This window comes from Hippopotamus amphibius, chromosome 14 (assembly GCF_030028045.1).
Source record: "Hippopotamus amphibius kiboko isolate mHipAmp2 chromosome 14, mHipAmp2.hap2, whole genome shotgun sequence".
In the NCBI taxonomy this organism is placed as follows: domain Eukaryota; kingdom Metazoa; phylum Chordata; class Mammalia; order Artiodactyla; family Hippopotamidae; genus Hippopotamus; species Hippopotamus amphibius.
In genome coordinates, this window is record NC_080199.1 from 14,254,059 (window position 1) to 14,276,542 (window position 22,484).

Here is a 22,484-nt window from a genome sequence, read left to right on the forward strand (position 1 = left end):
TTTCTCAGTGACACTGGTATAGGGGCGGTCAGACATTTTCTGTCACAACATACCTGATGCAGCACACACAGAGGACAGTACTCATAGGCTAGACACGCCAGACAGGTCTCAGCATAAATAAAACGGCCACTGAGATGTCCAGTTCGTGGCACACTCCCTGTGTCTTCACCCCTCCCCCCCACTGATGATAACATCGAATGCGGCTCAGAATGTTCTTTGGGGATAGCTTTTGAAATATAGATATTAGAACAATTTTGTATACATTACAACATTGTAATCGAGAATCACTGTTTTAAAGTAGATGTAGAAAGTGCATTTTGACATCTTTTTCTTCTAGCTTTTTTCTACAGTTGATTATGTTAAGTAACAATACTTTTGTAAGTTTTGAAGTATAAAGTAGTGCTTATTAATATAATGTTGTAAAATCTATGGGAAAAATCACTCATACTCCCACCATGCTAATAAAATTTGTTATTAATAGTTTATTATTTGACCTTCTAACCCTTTTTTCTACTCTACGTAGACGTCTGTCTTTTTAAATACATAATTGTAATGCTGTTATATATATAACTTTATATCATACTTTTTTCTCTTAATGTATCACATTTTTTTCTGATTAGGGAGTTTTAATAGATACATAAAAAAATTAGTGGGCAATAGCTACTTATTAATATTTTTTAGTATGATAGTCTGGTTTTCTTTCTCAGGAATGATTTAAGTTTTTAAAAATTGAACCTTATGCTTTAGATATATGTAGAAATCAACCAATGCAATGTGTTTGACATATCTCTGCTTACAACATCAAATTATACATCCCTAAATCATCTTCAAAGCTCTAATGTTTTTTCCGTTTTCTACATTTTTATGAGCTCTGTTCACCTGTGTGCTTCATTCCCATATCATCATTCCTTTAAAATTATGCTTAGTTATTCTTTCTTATCTGAATCTGTAAATAATAGAAACTGGAGTATAGTGAGGAACTCACATCCGCAAGCATCCACAAATCAAACATTTCTGCTTCAGTGTAACAGTTCTTAAACCAATTGTGTTAGCTCCTAAAAGTAGGTAGACTCAGGTTCATCTGTGTACACTGCTGTTTTAAAATTGGTGACAACAGTTGCTATTCATTATTACAATAATATAAAATATTAGTGAATTTTGATAGTGAGCTATGTTGAAAGCCCAAGAATGGCATTGCTTTTTTTTTTTTTAAACAGTTGCTTTGGGAGGAAATATAACTTTTTAGAACAGTATATGACTACCTTTGGCTCTGTCAGGCATTTTAAGGGATAAAAAGGATAAAATTACAGCCTGCTGTATTTATTACCTTGCCTTTTGGTTATATTGATACATTATGGAAAAGCTACCCTATGTTTTCTTTGTCATTGTTTAATATAATTCAGATATTGTTATCAGTATTACTGATAAATATAGTTATGTTCAACTTATTTCTGTTAGAACTATTTCTTCTCATTTTCCTTGAAATTGACAAAAGCATTTAGATACAATTTTGCATCTGCCATGAACTGAACATTCTTCCAGAATCTGAAAATATAGTAGTGAACAAACATGTTTTTATGGAGTTTACACTTTGGTGGGCAGGGACCAAATGCAAATAGTGTCCTTACTAATAAAGTGTTATTTGGGCAGAGAACCAAAGGAGGTGAGGAAGCAAGCCATGTTGCATATCTAGAAGAGGAACATTCTAGGTAGAGGAAACAGTGAGTACAAAGGTTCTGAGATGAGGTCATGTCTATGTATTTTAGGAATAGCAGATATGAAGAGAACAGAAGAGAAGTAGCTAGGGGCCAGATCAGGTAGGGTTTTACTCTGAATGAGTTGAGCAGCTCATGGTTCCGGGCAGGGAATTGACATGAAGTGACTTACATTTCATTTGGAACATTAGTGGCTGTTGCATTGAGGATAGACTGTAAGGGTCAGGAAACCAGTTAGGACTATTACAGTAGTCCAAGTGAGAGGTGATGGTGGCTTGGACCAGAATGGCTCTAGTGGAAGTAGGGAGAAGTAGACGTGAGATAGATTTTGGAGGAAGGGTGAACAGGAATTGCTGACAGACTTACTGTGAGATGTGAAGAAACTACGTGACTGGCAGGATGAATTTGCCACTGTATTAAGGTGAGGAAGACTACAGGAGGAGCGGGCTTGTTGAGAAGGAGTAGAAAGGGCAGATACAGAATTCAGTTCAATAAGAGTTCAGTGTTCAGTTCTGGACCTCTGGGTAGACTGGTTGAGTTAAATTCAGGGGAGAGGTTGGGGCTAGAGATAAGTCAGAGTACACTGACTTTTTGTGTTGACTAATGGAAAATTGTAATTTTGATTATCCTTTTATTTGTAGGACTGTGGTTTGAATAGAAAAGATATATCTGAAAATAAGTACTATAGTTTATGAACTATAATATTATACTCTGTCTCAGAGTAATGCTATAAAACACAGTAATCATAGCAATCCTAACAGATAGTTATAATTCTGAACCAGATAGTTTAATGCTTAAAATAATTCTGACATTTTAAAATCAATATTCATTTTGAACCTGTCCAAATGTTTACTTTAGAATTGAAACATATTCAAGTTTAAAATTGTTTATAAATGATCAAAACTGGGGTGTAATGATGATCTCATACTCTCTTTTCTTTTTTTTTTTGATCTCGTACTTTCTTACCGATATGCTGAAGAATTAAAAATCTACATATTTTAAGATTAAATAAAACTCTAAGTAATGCTATTGCTATAATTATAATTATTTTTATCACACTGCATATTTACAAATTCCTGAAAGACATGGTGCAGCAGAGAGTAGGGAAACAAGTTAAGGCCTTTTTGTTCTAGCTAGACATCTGGATTCAAATTCTATTGCACCATTAATTGTATGACCTTTGTGAGATTTGGTTTCTTCATTAAGACAATGGAAAAGATAATAGTCTGTCTTAAAGTTGTCAGAGAGATTAAATATACTTTTACACATAAAGCATATAGAACAGCCCCAGACACAAAGTAAATTTTCAGTAAATATTAACTTCTGAGCCCAAAACCTATGGGATGCAGCAAAAGCAGTTCTAAGAGGGAGGTTTATATTAATACGGTCCTACCTTAAGAAACAAGAAAAATATCGAATAAACAACCTAACCTTACACCTAAAACAATTAGAAAAAGAAGAACAAAGAAACCCCAAAGTGAGCAGAAGGAAAGAAATCATAAAGATCAGAGCAGAAATAAATGAAAAAGAAAGGAAGGAAGCAATAGCAAAAATTAATAAAACTAAAAGCTTATTCTTTGAAAAGATTAATAAAATTGATAAACTATTAGCCACACTCATCAAGAGAAAAAGGGAGAAGATGCAAATCAACAGAATTAGAAATGAAAAAGGAAAAGTAACAACGGACACCACAGAAATACAAATGATCATGAGAGACTACTACAAGCAACTATATGCCAATCAATTGGATAACCTGGAAGAGATGGATAAATTCTTAGAAAAATACAATCTTTCAAGACTGAACCAGGAATAAATAGAAACCATGAGCAGACCAGTCACAAGTACGGAAATTGAGGCAGTGATTAAAAATCTCCCAACAAACAAAAGCTCAGGGCCAGATGGATTCACGGGCAAATTCTATCAAACATTTAGAGAAGAGCTAACACCTATCCTTCTCAAACTCTTCCAAAATATAGCAGAAGGAGGAACACTCCCAAACTCATTCTACAAGGCCACCATCACCCTGATACCAAAACCAGGCAAAGATGTCACAAAAAAACTACAGACCAATATCACTGATGAATATAGACGCAAAAATCCTCAACAAAATACTAGCTAACAGACTCCAACAGCACATTAAAAAAATCATACACCATGATCAAGTGGGGTTTATCCCAGGGATGCAAGGATTCTTCAATATATGCAAATCAATCAACGTGATAACATCATATCAACAAATTGAAGGATAAAAACCATATGATCATCTCAATAGATGCAGAAAAAGCTTCTGACAAAATTCAACATCCATTTATGACAAAAGCTCTCCAGAAAATGGGCATAGAAGGAAATTACCTCAACATAATAAAAGCCATATATGAGAAACCAAAAGCCAGCATCATTCTAAATGGGGAAAAACTGAAAACATTCCCTCTAAGAACAGGAACAAGACAAGGGTGTCCACTCTCACCATTATTATTCAACATAGTTTTGGAAGTTTTAGCCACAGCAATCAGAGAAGAAAAAGAAATAAAAGGAATCCAAATTGGAAAAGAAGTAAAATTGTCACTCTGCACATGACATATTATACATAGAAAACCCTAAAGACTCTACCAGAAAACTGCCAGCACTAATTGATGAGTTTAGTAAAGTAGCAGGATGCAAAATTAATGCACAGAAATCTCTTGCATTCCTATACACTAAGAACGGAAGAGCCGAAAGAGAAATTAAGGAAACTCTCCCATTCACCATTGCAACCAAAAGAATAAAATACCTAGGAATAAACCTGCCTAAGGAGGCAAAAGATCTGTATGCAGAAAACTTTAAGACACTGATGAAAGAAATCAAAGATGACACAAACAGATGGAGGGACATACCATGTTCCTGGATTGGAAGAATCAACATAGTGAAAATGGCTGTACTACCCAAAGCAATTTACAGATTCAATGCAATCCCAATCAAATTCCCAATGGCATTTTTCACAGAACTAGAACAAGAAATCTTATGATTTGTATGGAAACGCAAAAGACCCCAAAGAGCCAAAGCAGTCTTGAGAAGGAAAGATGGAGTTGGTGGAATCAGGCTTCCTGACTTCAAACTATACTACAAGGCCACAGTGATCAAGACAGTATGGTACTGGCACAAAAATAGAAAGGAAGATCAATGGAATAGAATAGAGAACTCAGAAGTAAGCCCAAACACATATGGGCACCTTATCTTTGACAAAGGAGGCACGAGTATACAATGGAAAAAAGACAGCCTCTTCAATAAGTGGTGCTGGGAACATTGGACAGCAACATGTCAAAGAATGAAATTAGAACACTTCCTAACACCATACACAAAAATAAACTCCAAATGGATTAAAGACCTACATGTAAGGCCAGACACTATAAAACTCCTAGAGGAAAACATAGGCAGAACACTCTATGACATCCATCAAAGCAACATCCTTTTGGACCCACCTCCTAGAATCAGGGAAATAAAATCAAGAATAAACAAATGGGACCTCATGAAACTTAAAAGCTTTTGCACAGCGAAGGAAACCATAAACAAGACAAGAAGGCAACGCTCAGAATGGGAAAAAATAGTTGCCAACAAAACAACGGACAAAGGATTAACCTCCAAAATATACAAGCAGCTCATGCAGCTTCATATTTAAGTTTCTTTATTCCACAAACATTATATTCAACTTTAAGTAGAAGAATTAAGACATAGAAGAACCAAGTTTCTGCTCCCTGTTTGACACTGAACTTACATAGGTGCAATAGAGCCGGTTTTCTGGTGAATTTAATCAGTAAAGATACCCAATCTTGTTAATCCCTTAGGAAAATAATTTGAGATTTTATTTTCTTATTCTGAGTTATTAACAGAACCACTCGAGTCACTAGAAGTGGTATAGATAAAATTCAGCTTATTTTTCCAGGCCTCTCCTTCTCATAGTCCAAAAATATAGCATTGAAATTGCTTTGAAAGTTCCCTTGAGAATGATGGCAAATCTTAAGGAAATAAAATGTTTATATGTGTACTTTTAGTATTACAGTGCCCATTTTTGGTACTTTTAAGAGCCCAGGTTTTATGTTTAAAGTGAAACATGATATTTGTTTAGCTGGATGCCAGCATTCCAGCTAATATCACTTTTGATATGAGCAGATGAGAAAAGATTCAAGAACTGTACTTCATTAATTTTTAGAAAGTATTAATTGCAGAATCATATGAAGGGGAAGTAAGAAAATCCGCTGCATGCCTATCATCCTGGTCTTTGGCCAAGGGAAAAAATATTCTGGTTGACATATCTTCTAATCGTTTGTCACCAAGTCTAATTGTTTAGTGCATAAGACTATGTCAGGGCTTACCTTCTGCATCAGGGCTTATGTTAATAATATTGTGATGATGCACGTATTAGCTTTTCCAGAAAATGATAACGGTAGTAGAGTTGGGGTGGTTGTGGTGGGATAGCCTTCCTGAGAAATTAGGTATCTGGCAGTTTTACAGCTTCCTCCCTCTGTAGTTACTGGTTTAACTCTAACCTACATGACCTTGCTGTGCTCCAAACAATTTATACAACATCAGGTAGATGAAGATTGGTTGGTATCATTAAGTAATTATGGGATTTGTCTCTTGGTTTTTGCTCTTTTATGCCTTGTTTATACATTAATTGTTATCTACATAGTGTAGACTACAATTTATAGATTAAATAGGAAAAATTGAAATTAAAAGACCTATTATAGAATACAGACAATTGCTTTCATAATTTACTTTAGAATGAAGAGCCTTTGGTTTTTGGAAGAACTGAAAACTTTCAAATGGAAATAATTTGCTGATATTTTTGCCACATTGATTTTGGTATTTATGCAAATGTTATTTGTAATATCAAAGTGAGGAAATATTTTCCTCTTGTTTCTTGATGGATTTAGTAAATAAATGGTGGGATTAATAGCCGCCATCTGTTTAATCTGATCAGTTTTTCCTTAGAGAAATATCTATTTGATAAGAAAATGCTTGTCTTAAGTTGGTATATCTCATAGAAGATATACAGTAATACAACTGCTTTTATTTTAAGTTCTTAGGACCTTTAGATGAAGATTTCTATGAAGAAGATTTTTACTTGTTGGAAAAGATAACACTTACTAATTTAATAGACAAAATTGAAGACATTTTTGAATTTACAGAAATCAACTCAGAGAAGTAAGTATTTAAAATCGTAAGAGCATTTCATTTTGGAGCTTGGATTTTGCATCTGATTTTTTCTTTTTAAGATTAGAAAATGTTTCAAATACATACCAAAGAGACAATAAAAGACATGCAGAGATTATAAAGAAATAGTAGAGGATGTCCATTTGCTCACCACCACCCAACTGTGGATGTTAATATTTTATTTGCCTTGGATCTGTCTCTTTGTTTCCTATCTGCCTGTCCCATGCTTCTCCCTCCCTGAGAGGTAACCATTTTCCCAAATGTTGTATGCATGATTCCCATATTGTCTTTATACTTTTGCTTCATGTGTAGATATCTGTTATTAATGTTTATTATGTTAAAGCCTTGACTTTTTTAGAGATATGCTATTTTACATAGGTACCTTTTGCAGTCTGCCTCGGTAGTAACTTTATCCATGTTCATGTATATAGAGTGAGCTTATTCATTTCAGTTTCTTTTTAGTATTTTATTTTGTGAATGTACTTCAGTTCATTAATGTACTTCATTACTGGAGTACAGTTAACGTGGCTTTAGTTCTTTACTATTACATAAATGCTATCATGAACCTGGTTTACATATCGCCTTGTGCAATGTGTGAGTTTTTCTAGAGTAGAGGAGTGTTGTTATTGGGTTGTATGATAGATGTACCTTCAGCTTTACCAGATACTGCTAAATTCTGTCCTTCAAAGGAGTTGCAGCCATTAACACTCCCATCAGAAATGTATGAGTTCTTGTTTCCCTAAGTCCTCACCAATACTTAGTGTTACACAACCTGTTCATGTTTCCTATCTGATGGGTGTGAAATTGCATCTTGTTTTAATTTGTACTTCCTTGTCTTTCAGTAAAGTTGAGTATCTTTTCACATGATTGTTTTAATTTATGTTTGCTCTTCTGTAAAATATCTGTTTATACCTTTTACTTAGTTATCTGTTCGGGGTTCTTCTTTTAGTGACTTGTAAACATAGCATTCTATATACTTATCTTTATCAGTTATATATGCTAAAATATAATATTCCAGTTTGTGGCTTGGCTATTTAATTGTAATTCTTTACAAAAAAGTTTTCAATTTTACTGTCACAATATTCTCAGGGTTTTTCCTTCGTAATTTGTGATCTGTGTGTATAAGTGAGGGAGTGTGTGAGCGTGCATGCACGCACGCTCGTGTGTGTGTGTGTGTGTGTGTGTGTGTGTGTGTGTGTAGGATGTATAAAGATTTTCCTTGGTCTGTGTTCATAAAGATATTCTCCTTTATTTTCTTCTAAAAGTTTTAGTTTTACTTTTTTTCTGATGTATATATTTAATTCCTTTTAGATCTTTGTACTGTTCCACTGGTATATTGCCTTATACAATCCCACATTCCAGCTACCACAGCTTTATAATAAATTTTGATATTAGGTAGTGAAAATTACCCCTTCTGCCACTTCTTAAAAATTGTCTTGACCTTTTTTATACTTTTTCATTTAAATATGATTAAGACTAGCATAACAAGTTCTACCAAAAAAAACCCTCCTGGAACTTTTATGGGAATTTCTTTGAATTTATTGTTTGAAGAGAATTACCATCTTTATATAATATTGAATTATCCCACCCATTAAATATATACATATATTATTTATATGAACCAATATATATACATATATATACACACACACATACATATATATATGCAGACACACTTATTCAGTGTATTTAGTGTTCCCTTTAGGTCTTTCAGTGAAGCTTCCATTGTTTTCCTGTGAAGTCTTACACGTGTGTTTTTAGGTTTATTCCCTAGTACTTCCCTAATACTTACAGTCTGGAGGAAACAGATATCTTACTTAATCTACCATTTGGGAAATGATGTGAATAGAAAATGATTAATGTAATTTAGTAAAGTAAGGATTTTTATGCAATGAAGAGATAATATCCATAGTTATTTTCAAGTGGAATAAAACTAAACAAAACTTTTAAAAGCCAAAAAAATTTATAATTTTAAAATTAAATAATTTAGACCTACTATATATTGAAAAGCACATAATTCAGTAATTTGTCGAATTTATTAAATATAATGCTAACCTTTCAGAGCTAATTTTTTAACCTTATTTGATTAAAAAATATTATCATAGTTTTAAGTAGGTTCCAGAAGCTATTTTAGCCACTTTAATGCTGCATATCAAACCAAAACCACCACCAAAACAAAATGATGCTAAACTGTGTCTCCTCTAATTGTCTGAAGTTGCTTAATGTACATAAATAATGCTAAATTAATATTCACTTAAATCTGAACATACTTAGTAGGCATCCATATCAAGCTTTTTCAAGAGTTAGTTACCTAGGAAGGTAGAACTCTGAATGCCAGAAACAGAATCCTTGGAACCATTATCTGGAGGAGCACATCAAATCTGTTTCTCTAATGGAGCGATTACAACCTGTTCTGTTCTAAGAGGTGTCTCCAGTGCTGAGTCTCTAGTGCCCTTTCCCCTCTTTAGATCAAAGTACTTTTCATGAAGAGAAAAATTGACCTGGATAGCTGAAAATTCAGCAGAGAATCTAAGAAAAGTTTTTTGGAGGTCTCAAAGATTTTCATTTTTTTCATCTCCTCCTCTCAGTACATAACATACTACTTAAGCAGTCAGCCCAGTTTAAGAAGCATGGGGAGCATGTTTGACCGTAAATACTTCCTCCATCATGCCTACAATTTAAATATTAGAGTGTGTATAGATGATAAATACCTTTAAAAAAGTTTAGGAGTAGATTATGGTTTTGATTAGTTCATCTTATGTGTATTATTGGCCATTAAATGCATTCCTCTGACTGGGAGATTGAGATTGCCATATATACACATTATAAATAAGAAAAAAAAATCAAATTGTACACTTTAAATATATGCAGTTTATTGTATGTCAAGTATATCTCAATAAGAGTTCCTAACAAAAAGATAATCTGCTAAAAAAAATGCAATGCTCTGTGAAGGATATGGTAGGTATTACAAATAGAAATAATATACAATATATAGAAGCTATAGTCCAGCAAAAAATGATATAGTAGAGAGATTCTGACAATACCAACAAGGTTCTCAACCGCTTTGACTCTAAATTTCTTTGTTTATAAAGTGGAGATGCCTATCTTTTCTCTCTTTCATTCCTTTTTTTGGGGGGGTGGGAGAACATTAAAATTCAGCTAACATTTTCTGTTCCAGCGTATCATTAAACGTATACATTTTCTCTATCATGGATTTTTACATTTGGTTATATTTAATCCAGGTGTCTATTTTGTACAATTTTAGTTTTCAAACAAATTTGAAACCATAGAAATCTGGACTTCTTAACTATATTAAAAATTCTTTGAGAGTAGATATTCTGTCATTTACTTTTTGTTCTTCCTGCTCTTCTTTCTTTCCTCCGTGGGCCCCAGTGCTTGGATACATAACCAGCACTCAGCAAATATTGACTTGACTTGAATGATTCTCCATATTCTTATAGACAGTATTAGGAATACTACTTATGTGTTTAAATAGCATATCAATGATAAAAAAAAATAGGATGACCTTAAAAACAGCAGTCATTTTACTTTGACAGATTCTACAAGTTTGGAAGAAAGGTCATTTATATACAGTTTGTCTATATGAAATAATTTACATTAAATTCCGCTTTCTTGAGGCATTAATTGTGACATGAAATATGGACCTTTCTTTCCCCAAAAAACTCATTTATCTTGTTTCTCCAGCTTCAGTGACTTTGTTATGAAAATTGATGCCCTTGTTTCCTCTTTGCCTGAACGTGCATCTCGGTATGATATCACATTTCTTAAGGAGAATCACAGGTAAGAATGTATTAGTGCTGTGTGTATTCTAACACTGCAACCTATATTCAATTATGGTTACCGTTTGTATTCATCATATAGCAAAAGTTAAAGTAGAATTAACAGTTGTTAGAGAATAAATGTATTTGACAAGATTAGGAAAAGAAATTTTAATTATATTCTAGTAAATGAATAAATATATATATATATATATATATATATATATATATGGTATGAAGTTTCAAGTAAGTTAAACCTGGGATGATTTGTCTTATTCTCATTTTTCTTCCACACTCAAGATCATTTGGAATTTTTGCAGTATAATCATTATAAATAATATCTTTATATTCTTAATGTATAAAAGACTCCACTACTGAAGAACTCTGCTTGGTAAGGTGTAGATATGTACAACAGATGTCCCAACATGCATTCTATGGAACATTACTCTGAGATGTTGACAGGTGTCTTCCGAGGGGAAAACTGTTGTCTAGTCAAGTTAATTTACAGAATACTGAATGCTTTGGGGTGAAGGAGTGAGATTTTCAGTGCTTATCAACATATTGACGATTATGAGATGTGGTTTAGTTAAAGAAAATAAAAGTTCATTTTTGGTAAACTCAGCAGTTGGGTAACTTGTTCATGAAACACTTTTTTTGTTAAAAAGTTATTATTTCATAAAAATTAGGTTTCTGAAAAGAGCCATCAGATAATAAAGTAGTTTATAATTTCACTGTATAATTGAAATAAATTTCAGTGTATAAATATCACTCTAAGATATTTGAAATAAAATTCATCAGGCTCTATCTACATACATATAATTATCTGGGTCCCCAGAGGGAACCTTTTTTTTTTTTAATTAAGGACCACTTAGAATAGGAAAAAAATAATCAGTTAAACATGTAACTAAACTATAGACGTATTTTATTATCTCCTTCTAATCACTGTTCTTATAAAACTAAATTGAGAAAAATTATCATAAACTTAAAATGGCTGGTACTTCTAAGTTTTCTAATTTTATGGTCGATGCAATCTTATATTGCTTCTGTTTACTGTATTACAAGATAACACACTCTTTGGCTGTAGAAGATAAACTTCACACAGGTATAGTATTATCATTCTTAACAAAAATTACTTTTTAAAGAGAAACTACCTAGCACTATTGGGAATGAAATTTTTTTATTTTTTTTCAGACAACTGAACTGAGATTCAGCACTTTTAAGTGTTTTAAACATGTTTAGTGGAATTCTTTTTGGAAACTTCTTTGATTTCTTAAATGCCATATGCTGAAATAATTTAACACAAATTATTCACAATTATCATTGAAAACATTGATTAATGGTATAGTAATTACTATACCATTACATAGTTATATTTAGGAATTTTCATATATTTGGAACTATTTACTCCCACATTAGATGTCTGAAACATTTGATCTTTCATAGGTTATTGTTGTAGAGTAATCTGCGTGCTTTCTTTAGCTTTCACATCAATCAACGTGTCCTGCTGCTTTTAAGCCTTCTTTTATATAGAGGAAAGATATGCTGTGAGTTTGTGACAGTGGTTTACAGTTCTCTCATTTTTTTCTGATTATTTCTGGGGCATTATTATGAATATTTGTAAATAGATATCTGGTATATGTGTATTGGTATGCATCAGTGTTTGTACAATCGTACATATGCATCTAATGCCTGCCTTTTTTCACATGCAAACTCAGTAATCTGCCATTTTCTGAATTCATGTGTATAATTTAGGCATTTAACTTTTGTTTTCTGTGTGTTTACACATGTGGTATGATCTGTTTGTCTAGATCAGCTTTGGTTGTATGACATAACATGAGCTTTCTTGTTAAACAAGCAAACAAACAAACAAAAAACTTCTGGATCCCAGTCTACAACTTAACCTAGCTCTGTGACCTCTTTTGGCTTCAGTTTCTTAGTCTATATAACACAGGTGATGATCCCTAACCCTCAGGGGTTTTATGAGATTCGGCCTACTGTCTTGAATATAGCAGATATTTAATGTTCTGTAGCTATGTGCATTTGTTACACAAATATTGAGGTGCTTTTCACAACTTGGAAATAAGAGAAATGAGATTGAACCTGAAAGCTAAGCAATAAAATCAACTCATATTAATCAGGGGAGAAATATAAATACCTACCTTAAATCTAGGATCCAGGTCAGCAAGACTTATGATAATATGATCTTAATTTATTGAAGCAACAATGACTTTGTTGGATTTTATTTGTGGTGGAAGCCTAGGAAAGGTAGGGGAAAGCACATTAGCAGTGCTGGGCTGTGGTCTGGGTCAGTCAGAGCAGTAGAATCACTGTTGCATGTGTGTGCACACACAGGTGCACTTGTGCTATATGTATGTGCATATGTATATTGGGGAGTGTATAGATAAGAATTTATGTATGTATGTAAGTCTATATGAATGAATGAATTGTTATAGGACTTGACCTTACACAATTGTAGGAGCTGGTTAACTAGTCTCTGTAAGGTTGCTGACTTCTGACACTGGAGCTTGAAGTTCACAGGGCAGGCAATTAGGAAGAGAGGTAGTTTTCAAGAGGCTAGATCAAGAGGAAGCTGGAACCCCACAAGTGTGAACTGAAACCTGTATCAGTTCTTGTTGCCTTTGACCTTGGTATATAGTGGGTGTCCTGCAGAAGATGGGACACACACACATGACCTAGGAGTCAGAGCTTAGAAGGAGAGTCTCAGGAAATGTAGAACCAGTGGGGGCCTTATGCCGACAATGTGAGTAAGCAGATCAGTAACAAAGTGTGTGAGCTAGAGAATGGCTGCCATTGCCCCCCTCCTGCCTCCAAATATCCTGAGAATCTCTTTTGTGGCCCACCCACCAGAAATGTGAAGGAAAGGGAATTCTGGAAGATGTCGTCCAACCTAGCCAACACACATACTACGTAGATGATGGGAACCATGGGATTCTGAGTCATAGGATCTCACAGAATTGGCAGTATTCTGAGGGGAAAAAAGTAAAGTAGCATGTAGTAGAAAAAACTTAAAATATGCCTACTTTAGCCATAGTAATGTCTCATAAAGCATATAGAAAACAACTAGTTTTGACTAGTGCTACCAGTATTGATAGTAATTTGTAAAATTTTCAGCAGGAAAACTGAAGGAAATAACCATTGTAGATAGTCTCCTCTAATATAAAACATCTGATTTGTAGCCCGTATTTCCAGCAGTAATTATCTACCAGGATCTGTTGTCTGATTCTGACACTCCTGTTTTAACATAATTAAATCATATCAACTGCATGTAAAATAATATCAAAAGCCCCATATTTGAAGTGAATTTTATATTTTATTTGATTGCTGAGAAATTGTTTCACTGCAAAAAGTCTAAATATTTATAGTCTTCGTGTACCAAAGAAGACTAAGATCCCTGTAATCTTATAGAGGTACAGTTTGATTTGGTAATATCTTCCCTTTGTAATATGTGAGATATTTAATTTATACATCTCAAAAAAAACTGACTTCCTATGTTATTGTAGTGTTAAAACAGTAATTCATTTGGACTATTCTGTACTTTCAATTACATATATACTTTAAACTTTTCCTTGAATTAAATATAGAATTGATTTTTTGTGTGCTTTTAATGATTTTCCCAATATTTTCCTTTAAAGATTAGTCCATCTTCTTAAATCAGTGAAAAACAAAATGGAGAGGACAGAGGGGAGGAAGTGTGGAGAGGGTGACTTGAGTCAAAATAATATGATAAATTTGGGTCTTTTTCCTCTGAGCTTTCCTGTTATAATATGTGGGGGTTTTTTTTAAACTACTAAATTTAATAAAAGTACCGAATAGTTAATTTTATCATTCTCGAATCTGAGAAAATATATTTAATACAGAAGCATCTTTGTTTTATTTTTTACATTGTATGATCCATGAGAATTTGGGGGGGCTTAAAATTATCAGAGTTTTTTCAGTATAATAGTATTGTTCTTTGAAGAGTTTCTTTAAATCATTCCTTCATAATTTCTTATTTTCATTTTCTCTTAATTCTTTGCAATTTTCTAATTTATTGAACACAAACATTAAACTTTTAAATTTGCATTTTCTTGTGTGAAATAACCAGGATGTTTTTAATCTGGTGAGAAAGAAAGCAATTTATAAGAATGTCCATAGCTAATATTAAGATTAATTAGGTAATTGAATAAACTTAACTGATCATCTTTCATCTTTTTTGTTTTTTCTAGCATTATAAAGATAAATTCTCGTGAGAATGATGTGTCCTTTGATGTCATTGCTATTGTTGATCCATTGACAAGAGAAGCACAGAAGATGGCACAGTTATTGATTGTAAGATAATATTATATTTTATTAAATATTATATATTATATGATATATGCTACTTTTATTTTGAAATTTATAATTAATCTTTTCAGGTCTGTTTTCAAGTATAAATGTTCTCTCTCAATTTTTTATTTCATACAACGTTCTAAATAGATGGTCATATTTCAGTGTAGGAAATGAAATGATAGTGCTGTGTGTGAGGTGTGATGGCAGTACCAGGTTAGGTGTTAACATGGACATAATTATTGCCCCCATCACCCCAAAGTTTGTATGTTAGAGCCCTAACCCCCAATATGACTATTTGGAAATAGGGCCTTGGGGAAGTAATTAAGGTTAAATGAAGTCTTAAGTCTTCATATAAGGCTACCGGATCAATAGCCTTATAAGAAGAGAAGAGAGATCTTCCTCTCCTCACACACACATAAAAGAGGGCATGCGAGTACGCTGTGACCTGGCAGCCACCTACAAGCTAGGAAGAGAGCCCTCTCCAGAAACTAGTTATGTTGGAAGGCTACATATTTTTTTCTGGTGATGTTCAAAATTTTGGGATACTCTTATTTGAAATTACTCAATACATTTTTTTTAAAGACACATCAAAAAATACTCTCAGAAGTGGAAACTATGTGTTCTTTTGGAAACAGGTGAAAATAATTATCTAATTAAGTCTGGTGAAAGATGTAAATGATCAAGCTGGGTCATACTGGTGTATGTTCTATCAAAATTTCAAAATGTAGTTTCTCCCAGAAAGTAGTTTGCCTTACCAAATGATAAAAATGGGTAGTAGGTGTCTGTTATAAATGCCTTTATTAATGGATAGAAATAATTTTGGTAACACTTTGCCATTCTACCTATTCAGTGTATAACTAGGGCAAACTTAATTCCAGAGCTGATTTAGTTGCCTCATTCTTTCTTTCAGCATTTGTATACCTTCAAATTTTAACTTCTTTAAGCACACTATTTATATTATTCTTTAGAAAACAGAAATCAGTAATCATACCTATAAGTAATGGAGGTAGCATGATGCTTTTTAATATACAAATTCCCTATTCCTATGGAAGTTCCTTATTCAGAAAAAAACGTTGCTTATCTCTGAAGCTTCTATGTAAACAGAATTTAGGAATAAGAAATACGGATTATACAGAAATATAAAATATAGAATTGCATTCCAGTTTACATCATTGGTAATAGTAGCAACTCAGAACTTCATGTAACTTATTATTTCTTACTGTAGAGAAAAATTATGCTATAAATTTGTGCTGTAAAGCGTAAATTAATTTACTGGAAGAAAAGAATAGTGTCTCATTTAACACTTGGGAAAAACAGTGGCTCAGCAGCCTCCATTGTAACTAATAGGAGGAGTGATAGAATGGGAATTAAAACTCAGAGCTCTTAAATCCTTAGTCTTTATGTTCTAATTCCTCCTCAAACCTGTATGCTTTCCGTTCTGAACATCTGTTTTATTCTTCTCCTTTTACCTATGTCTTTTGTTATCTAATATGTTTCAAATCTTCACTGATTTGTTGCCTATATAGAAGTGGGGACTATCAAAATTAATAATTCTCTTCAGTTCTCTAGGGAAATAAAAATAAAAGAGAATATTATATCTGTATGTAGCTAAGACCTTCCTCCCTTTTTTACAATGTAGATGAATTCCAAAAGGATCAGGGCACCCTTGCCATTGTTTTTGTGAGGTCACCACTTTGTATTTGAAGTCAAGGTTCTAATAATTATTTTACTTGTTCTTCAGTAGTAAGGAAATTTAGATACCATGAAAGAAAGTCACATTAGGCCAAAGGTAGGCAGCATAACCTTTGGGCAATGAAATCAACTATTTGGATTCAAATCTTACCTCTGCCATGACTTACTGTGTGATCTTGGACAAATTACTACATCTGTCTATTGCCTCAACTGTAAAAGTAGCTGCCTCAGAAGGGTGTTGTGAGAATCAGATGAGGTAACAGATATCAAGTATTAATGTAGTACCTGGTACCTAGTAAATGCTCAGTACATGTTAGCTATTAATATTAACTTCAAATATGGAAATTTTTTTCTAATAGGTACTTGGCAAGATTATCAACATGAAGATAAAATTGTTCATGAACTGTAGGGGTAAGCTTTCAGAAGCCCCTTTAAAGAGGTGGGTTTATGTGAATATAATTTCATTTTGAAAAATTTGCAAGTGCTAAAAGGGAAAAAAAGGAACATAATTACTGCACCTGTTTTTTTTTTCTTCACAAAATGTTTAACCGAAATATATCAGAAGATCAGAGGTCATTTATTAACCTTAATTGATATAGTTGATAAAATTAAAATAAGCTAACCAGTAAAATTGACCCAGTCTAATTGCAGAATTTACATGGATTTATGTTCATCTGTGGGTGTTTTTAAAAATGTGATCTAGGAGTATCTATTTAGAAATATACAGTGGGTTGCAGTGACATGGCTGGAAAGTGAAGCAAGTCAGAAAGAGAAAGAAAATTCCATATGATATCACTTCTATATGTGGAATCTAACATATGACACAAATGAACCTGCCTACAAAACATAAATAGACTCACAGAGAGAACAGACTTGTGGTTTCCAAGGGGGTGGGGGATGGGGATTAGCAGAGTCAAACTATTGTGTATAAAATGGATAAACAACAAGGTCATACTGTATAGCACAGGGAACTGTATTAAATATACTGCGATAAATCATAGTGGAAAAGAATATAAAAAAATGTATATGTGTGTATAACTGAATGAGTTTACTTTCCCATTGTTCTGGGTCCTTGCTTTATCACTTAGTTCCTTGTTCCGTATCGCTAACCTCTCTACTAGCCCTTTTCTTTCAGTCTTAAAGAGTTACTCGGTTTTTAAAAAGAAATAAACTGCTCCCTTCACTTCCTCTCCTCTGGAGCCCTGCCTTTTCCTCCTCTTCTCCAGTCTTCCTCATCTCAGCTTCTCGGAAGTGTGCCCAAGCCCCTCTTCACCTCTCATTCACCTCCCACCAAAGTTAGGCTTTAACTTCCTCTTTGCCACTGAATTGATTTTCCTGAATCACAAAGAAATTGCTGTTTGCAACGTCCATGTAATACTTCTTACTTGATGACATTTCTCTTGCGTTTGACAGTACCAGATAACTTGGTTTGGACTGTGTTCTCTCCAGGGCCTTCTCTTAATCCCTCTTCTTTTTTGACTCTGCCTGTATGTCTGCCATAGGCAGCTTCAGACAGGGCTGCCAGTGATCACCGCCTCTGGGGATTCACGCTCTGCATAGATTCTCCTTGAGTGCAGGCTGCACCTGGTGATTTGCTTCCAATGAATAGAATATGGCAAAAGTGATGGACTGTCTCTTCTGCAGTTAGGTTGTAAGAGGCTGTGCCTTTTGTCTTGCCGGCATTCTCTGTCTCTTGCTCTTGTGTGCTTCTCTAAGCTTGCTGGAGATGCCCTTGTGGCAAGGACTGAGGGAGGTCTCCAGCCAATCACTAGTGAGGAACTACAGCCCTCATGCCAGCGGCCCTTGAGGAACTGCAGGAGCCTAGGAGTGGATCATTCCCCCCTGGAGGCTTGAGATAACCACAGCACAGCTGACACCTTGAGTGCAGTCCCAGAATAGTGAAAGTCACTGTTTTTAATACTGTAACTGTTTCTTATTATGTAAGATACTAAGGGGTAAGGCTGAAATACACTAAAATTACTGGTACCTCTAAAAACTCTATTAATAAGCAGCTGCTTTGAACTCGCTCCTGTTTGTTTTTAATTGCACTTTTTAAATTAGTACCAGAACTTTATATAGCTTAGGTTTTACTTGCTCTCTGGTTATCATTCCTATTCATATTATTAACAGTGCTAAGAGCTAATAAAATCACTGAAACTAGGCCATGCTCAGATTTGAAGAAGGATCAGTGAGTGAATACAGATCACAAACTGCTGGAACCTGCATAAGTCAGTGTATCTTAAAGGGATTCTAGTCGTGTTCATTAAGTAATTAACAAGGGTATATAATACACACAGTCTTACAGATAATAGTGTAAACAAAATAATTATGATTGTCTACCACTTATGTAAGCATTAAACTTCAGTATAGTGTGTTTTTAGTCTTTTTAATTTAAGACTTTCTGGTCATGTTTTTAAGCCATTTTCAGTTTTAAGATATTTTAGGAGAAATCTCAATTTTGGTCACAGTATGTATTTTGTTTCTGTTCTACCAACAGCTTTTACCGTTTTGTTCTGGAGCCGGAACTGATGTTAACACCTACTGATGTTACTGGACCAGTGGCAAAATTCTTGGATATCCCTGAATCACCCCTTCTAACCCTCAACATGATCACTCCTGAAGGCTGGTTGGTTGAAACAGTACACAGCAACTGTGACCTTGATAATATTCATTTGAAGGATGTAAGTTATCATAAAGTTATATAAAGAAAGAGGAATAAGATAAATTCTTATGAGGTACTATAACTGTACCAAGTGCATACTCACTGCTCACCAGAATTTTCTCCTTTATGATCCTAGGTCCTGATCCAGTCTTTCCTTTGATTTTTGAATTTCCCTAACTTCCAAATTCAGCTTCTCTGATCTTCTGGGTTCTTAAATGCCATCACCTTTTTTATTGGTTCAGAAATGCTACCCTAAGATGGACAGTGTAGGAACTATGGAGACAGATGAATGGCAGTTTAGGACAAAACCATTAAGTGCCTTTGCCCTTCAGGTTTTGTTTTTAACTCAGAGAGGAACAGTTTCATCTTAAGTTCTTTTTTGCCCCACAGCATAGCCAGAGAAAGCAATTCTAATGAGATTCGGGTAGAAAGCAGGAAGGAGTTTGCTCATGTACTATAAACTGAGTGCATTCTTTCCCACCACCTCCAGTGTGACGCTTATCCGGTAAACGACCAGACTTCTCTTTCCCCACCTGTTGTCCTTCAGCCCGCAGCACAAAAAAACAAAAACACCAAGAGGAGACTATTTTATACTATTCAGAGTCTTTCCAAACATTCTATTCAAAATTGGAAAGGCATTCAGAAAGCACAAAAAAACAAGCATTTTAGGAGAGTTTACCTAGAGGACAGATATTTAGAAACTTGCGCAGGGGTAGGGGGAGGGTGTAATACTTCTTTCTCATTGTCCTCCCCCTTGTCTGGTCCTGCACAGCCTCTCGCCTATTTTCAGCTGTACATTTGACAACTCCTTCAGAATGTAGACATTATCTTGACCGAGGCATAAACATTTTACCTCTAATAATTTGATTAAGATTGTTCATCATTTGTTTCTCATGCTTTTCATGTGTCACCTTTTGTCTAAAGCTTTTCCTTCTAGGCAGCTTTCTTCTGATTCACTCATGTGTAGCTTCTGTGGCATCCTGAGTCACTTCCCTGGAACATAATCACCAATACCCCCAACTTTACCCACCCAGAGAAGAACCTAAAACTCAGTCATAGCAATTATCTGAAATTGGTCCTTCAAATTCAGGGAAAAAATAGAAAGCAAAATGATAAAATCCATGAGGGAAAATTCAGAAGTGAATTCAGCATGAAGCAAAAAAAAAAAATCCTGTTTCCTCCATGCTCGTGTTTCCTCTGAAAAGGGGTCTGTTGGATTCTTCATTAGAAGAATTCAGCAATATATATCAGTAAGATAACTTTAAAGAGTCTAACCAAAAGGGTAAAAAGTTTGTGATGGGAGAATTAATGCAGCTTAAAGAAGATTTTAAATTGAATCTTCTAGTAAAAAATTTTTGTTTCTATTAAACAGTTAATAAAGGTTAAACATTTTGTTGTTTAAATGAACAGTATTTTAGAAGACTAAAATAAACATAATTTCCCCGTCTTCACAGATTATATGAGTAAACAAAGGGAAATTATAAATTCCAGCAGCTGTAAAAGTTAGCTACATCTAAGGCTCTTCTCTTCCACTGTGTGCTGTACATACTTAGAATATTACCTGCACCTATCCTAAAAGAATATGAAGTAACAAAGACAGATGCTCAAGTAGAAAGAAGGAGTTGTGAGTAAAGGAAAAATGTGAGACTAATAATGAGAGATGTGTCACCACACACTAGCTTGTGTAAGTACTCCTTGCTACATCTAATTCCTGAACATCCTACAACCACCTGAAAAAAACTTGATCTAGAAAAATTCTTCCTTATCAGGTCTTTGTTCACATGGTTTATTGCACAGCCAACATTAATGCCACTGTTAAAGGTGACAAAAGTGGTTCCAGCAAAGCTTACAGTGAGACAGTTACTTTTACTTGGAGTTCAGGGGTGCTTCTGAGAGCTTGTTACTAGAACTGCATCCAAAGGCTCTCCAGTTATATTTCATTACAGCCTATATCAGACAGATATCAAAATACCTGAAACAGTAGTGATTGTTTACCCAGTAAAGAGGAAGTGAGTAAATAAAAGATTGCTGAAGGAAAATAGTATGTGGCTATGTGAAAAGGAATTCACAGAAAAATGCAGTGGCCCCTTTTGAAATATAAATAATTTAGGTGTCAGTTTTATTAACAAGGCATTCATTACCAATGTAATTGTCAAAAAATTCCTATTTGACTGCCATAGATAATTGTTAATAAATCCAAATGCTGATCTTTATAATCAAACTTATACTTTTATTAAAGGAAGAAGCTAAGTTCTTAACTATTCAGTCACAGAACAATACAATAAATGCTTCTATTTAGAAATACTGATATGCACCAAAGTTATATTGGAAAGATATTAAATTCATGTCGCATATCAATAGTTAATATTTAGAACAGATAAATAAAAATGTAAAGGATATGTAAACATTAAAAATGGTCACTAGCTTTCATGTTCTTGCTAAAATTAACCTTGATAATAGGAACTAATTTAACTCAAATCACCTTTATGAAATTATGAAACTTTAAATATTCGCAAAACTTTAAATATTCACTAGAAAGAACTTTGAAAAATGGATTTGCTATTTTTGGTGTTGTGGTTTGAATAAGTCAACACAATTGATGTGTTATGCAAATATATAAGGAAGAGAAATTTTCACATTAATATATTATGAAATGAAGATATTATTTAGTCACAGACTGATTGAAAGTATTTGAACTTTGCCCTAATATCTAACTCTTATTTAAAATAGTTAAGCTTTACTTCATAATCACTTTGTGGTAGTTGCCTTGTCTGTAAAGTGAAGGAGTTAAACTAGATGATCTCTAGGATTTCTTTCTAACTTTTAATATTTTCATATTCTGAGACTATCCCTTGGAAATCTTTCAATTCAGACAAAGTGCTATAAGGATTGTGAATACAGGTTAATGAAGTATATGAAGTTCATCACTAGAATAGTAATAATTCAACAACTAATTCAGAACCCGACTAAAGTTGTTGAAACAAATACTATTTTCAAAGAAGTTGCTTGTTTCCTGTTCTTAAAAACAGTAAAATTATAAGAACTTGGCTTAATAAATACTGTACACAAGTACTATAATTATTTCTGTAGTAATTATAGTCAAAAACAACTACACAG

The 22,484-nt window shown here is 33.8% G+C and overlaps 1 protein-coding gene across 1 annotated transcript in view; it reads left to right on the plus strand.

Moving 5' to 3' along the window:
- Positions 1-22,484, plus strand: part of UGGT2 (UDP-glucose glycoprotein glucosyltransferase 2) — a 181,445-nt gene that overhangs the window by 116,183 nt on the left and 42,778 nt on the right. The window contains exons 23-27 of the mRNA XM_057707936.1: positions 6,772-6,896; positions 10,611-10,706; positions 14,911-15,013; positions 17,065-17,144; positions 19,203-19,386. Of these exons, the coding sequence (XP_057563919.1) occupies positions 6,772-6,896; positions 10,611-10,706; positions 14,911-15,013; positions 17,065-17,144; positions 19,203-19,386 (588 nt within the window). The remainder of the gene's footprint in view (positions 1-6,771; positions 6,897-10,610; positions 10,707-14,910; positions 15,014-17,064; positions 17,145-19,202; positions 19,387-22,484) is intronic.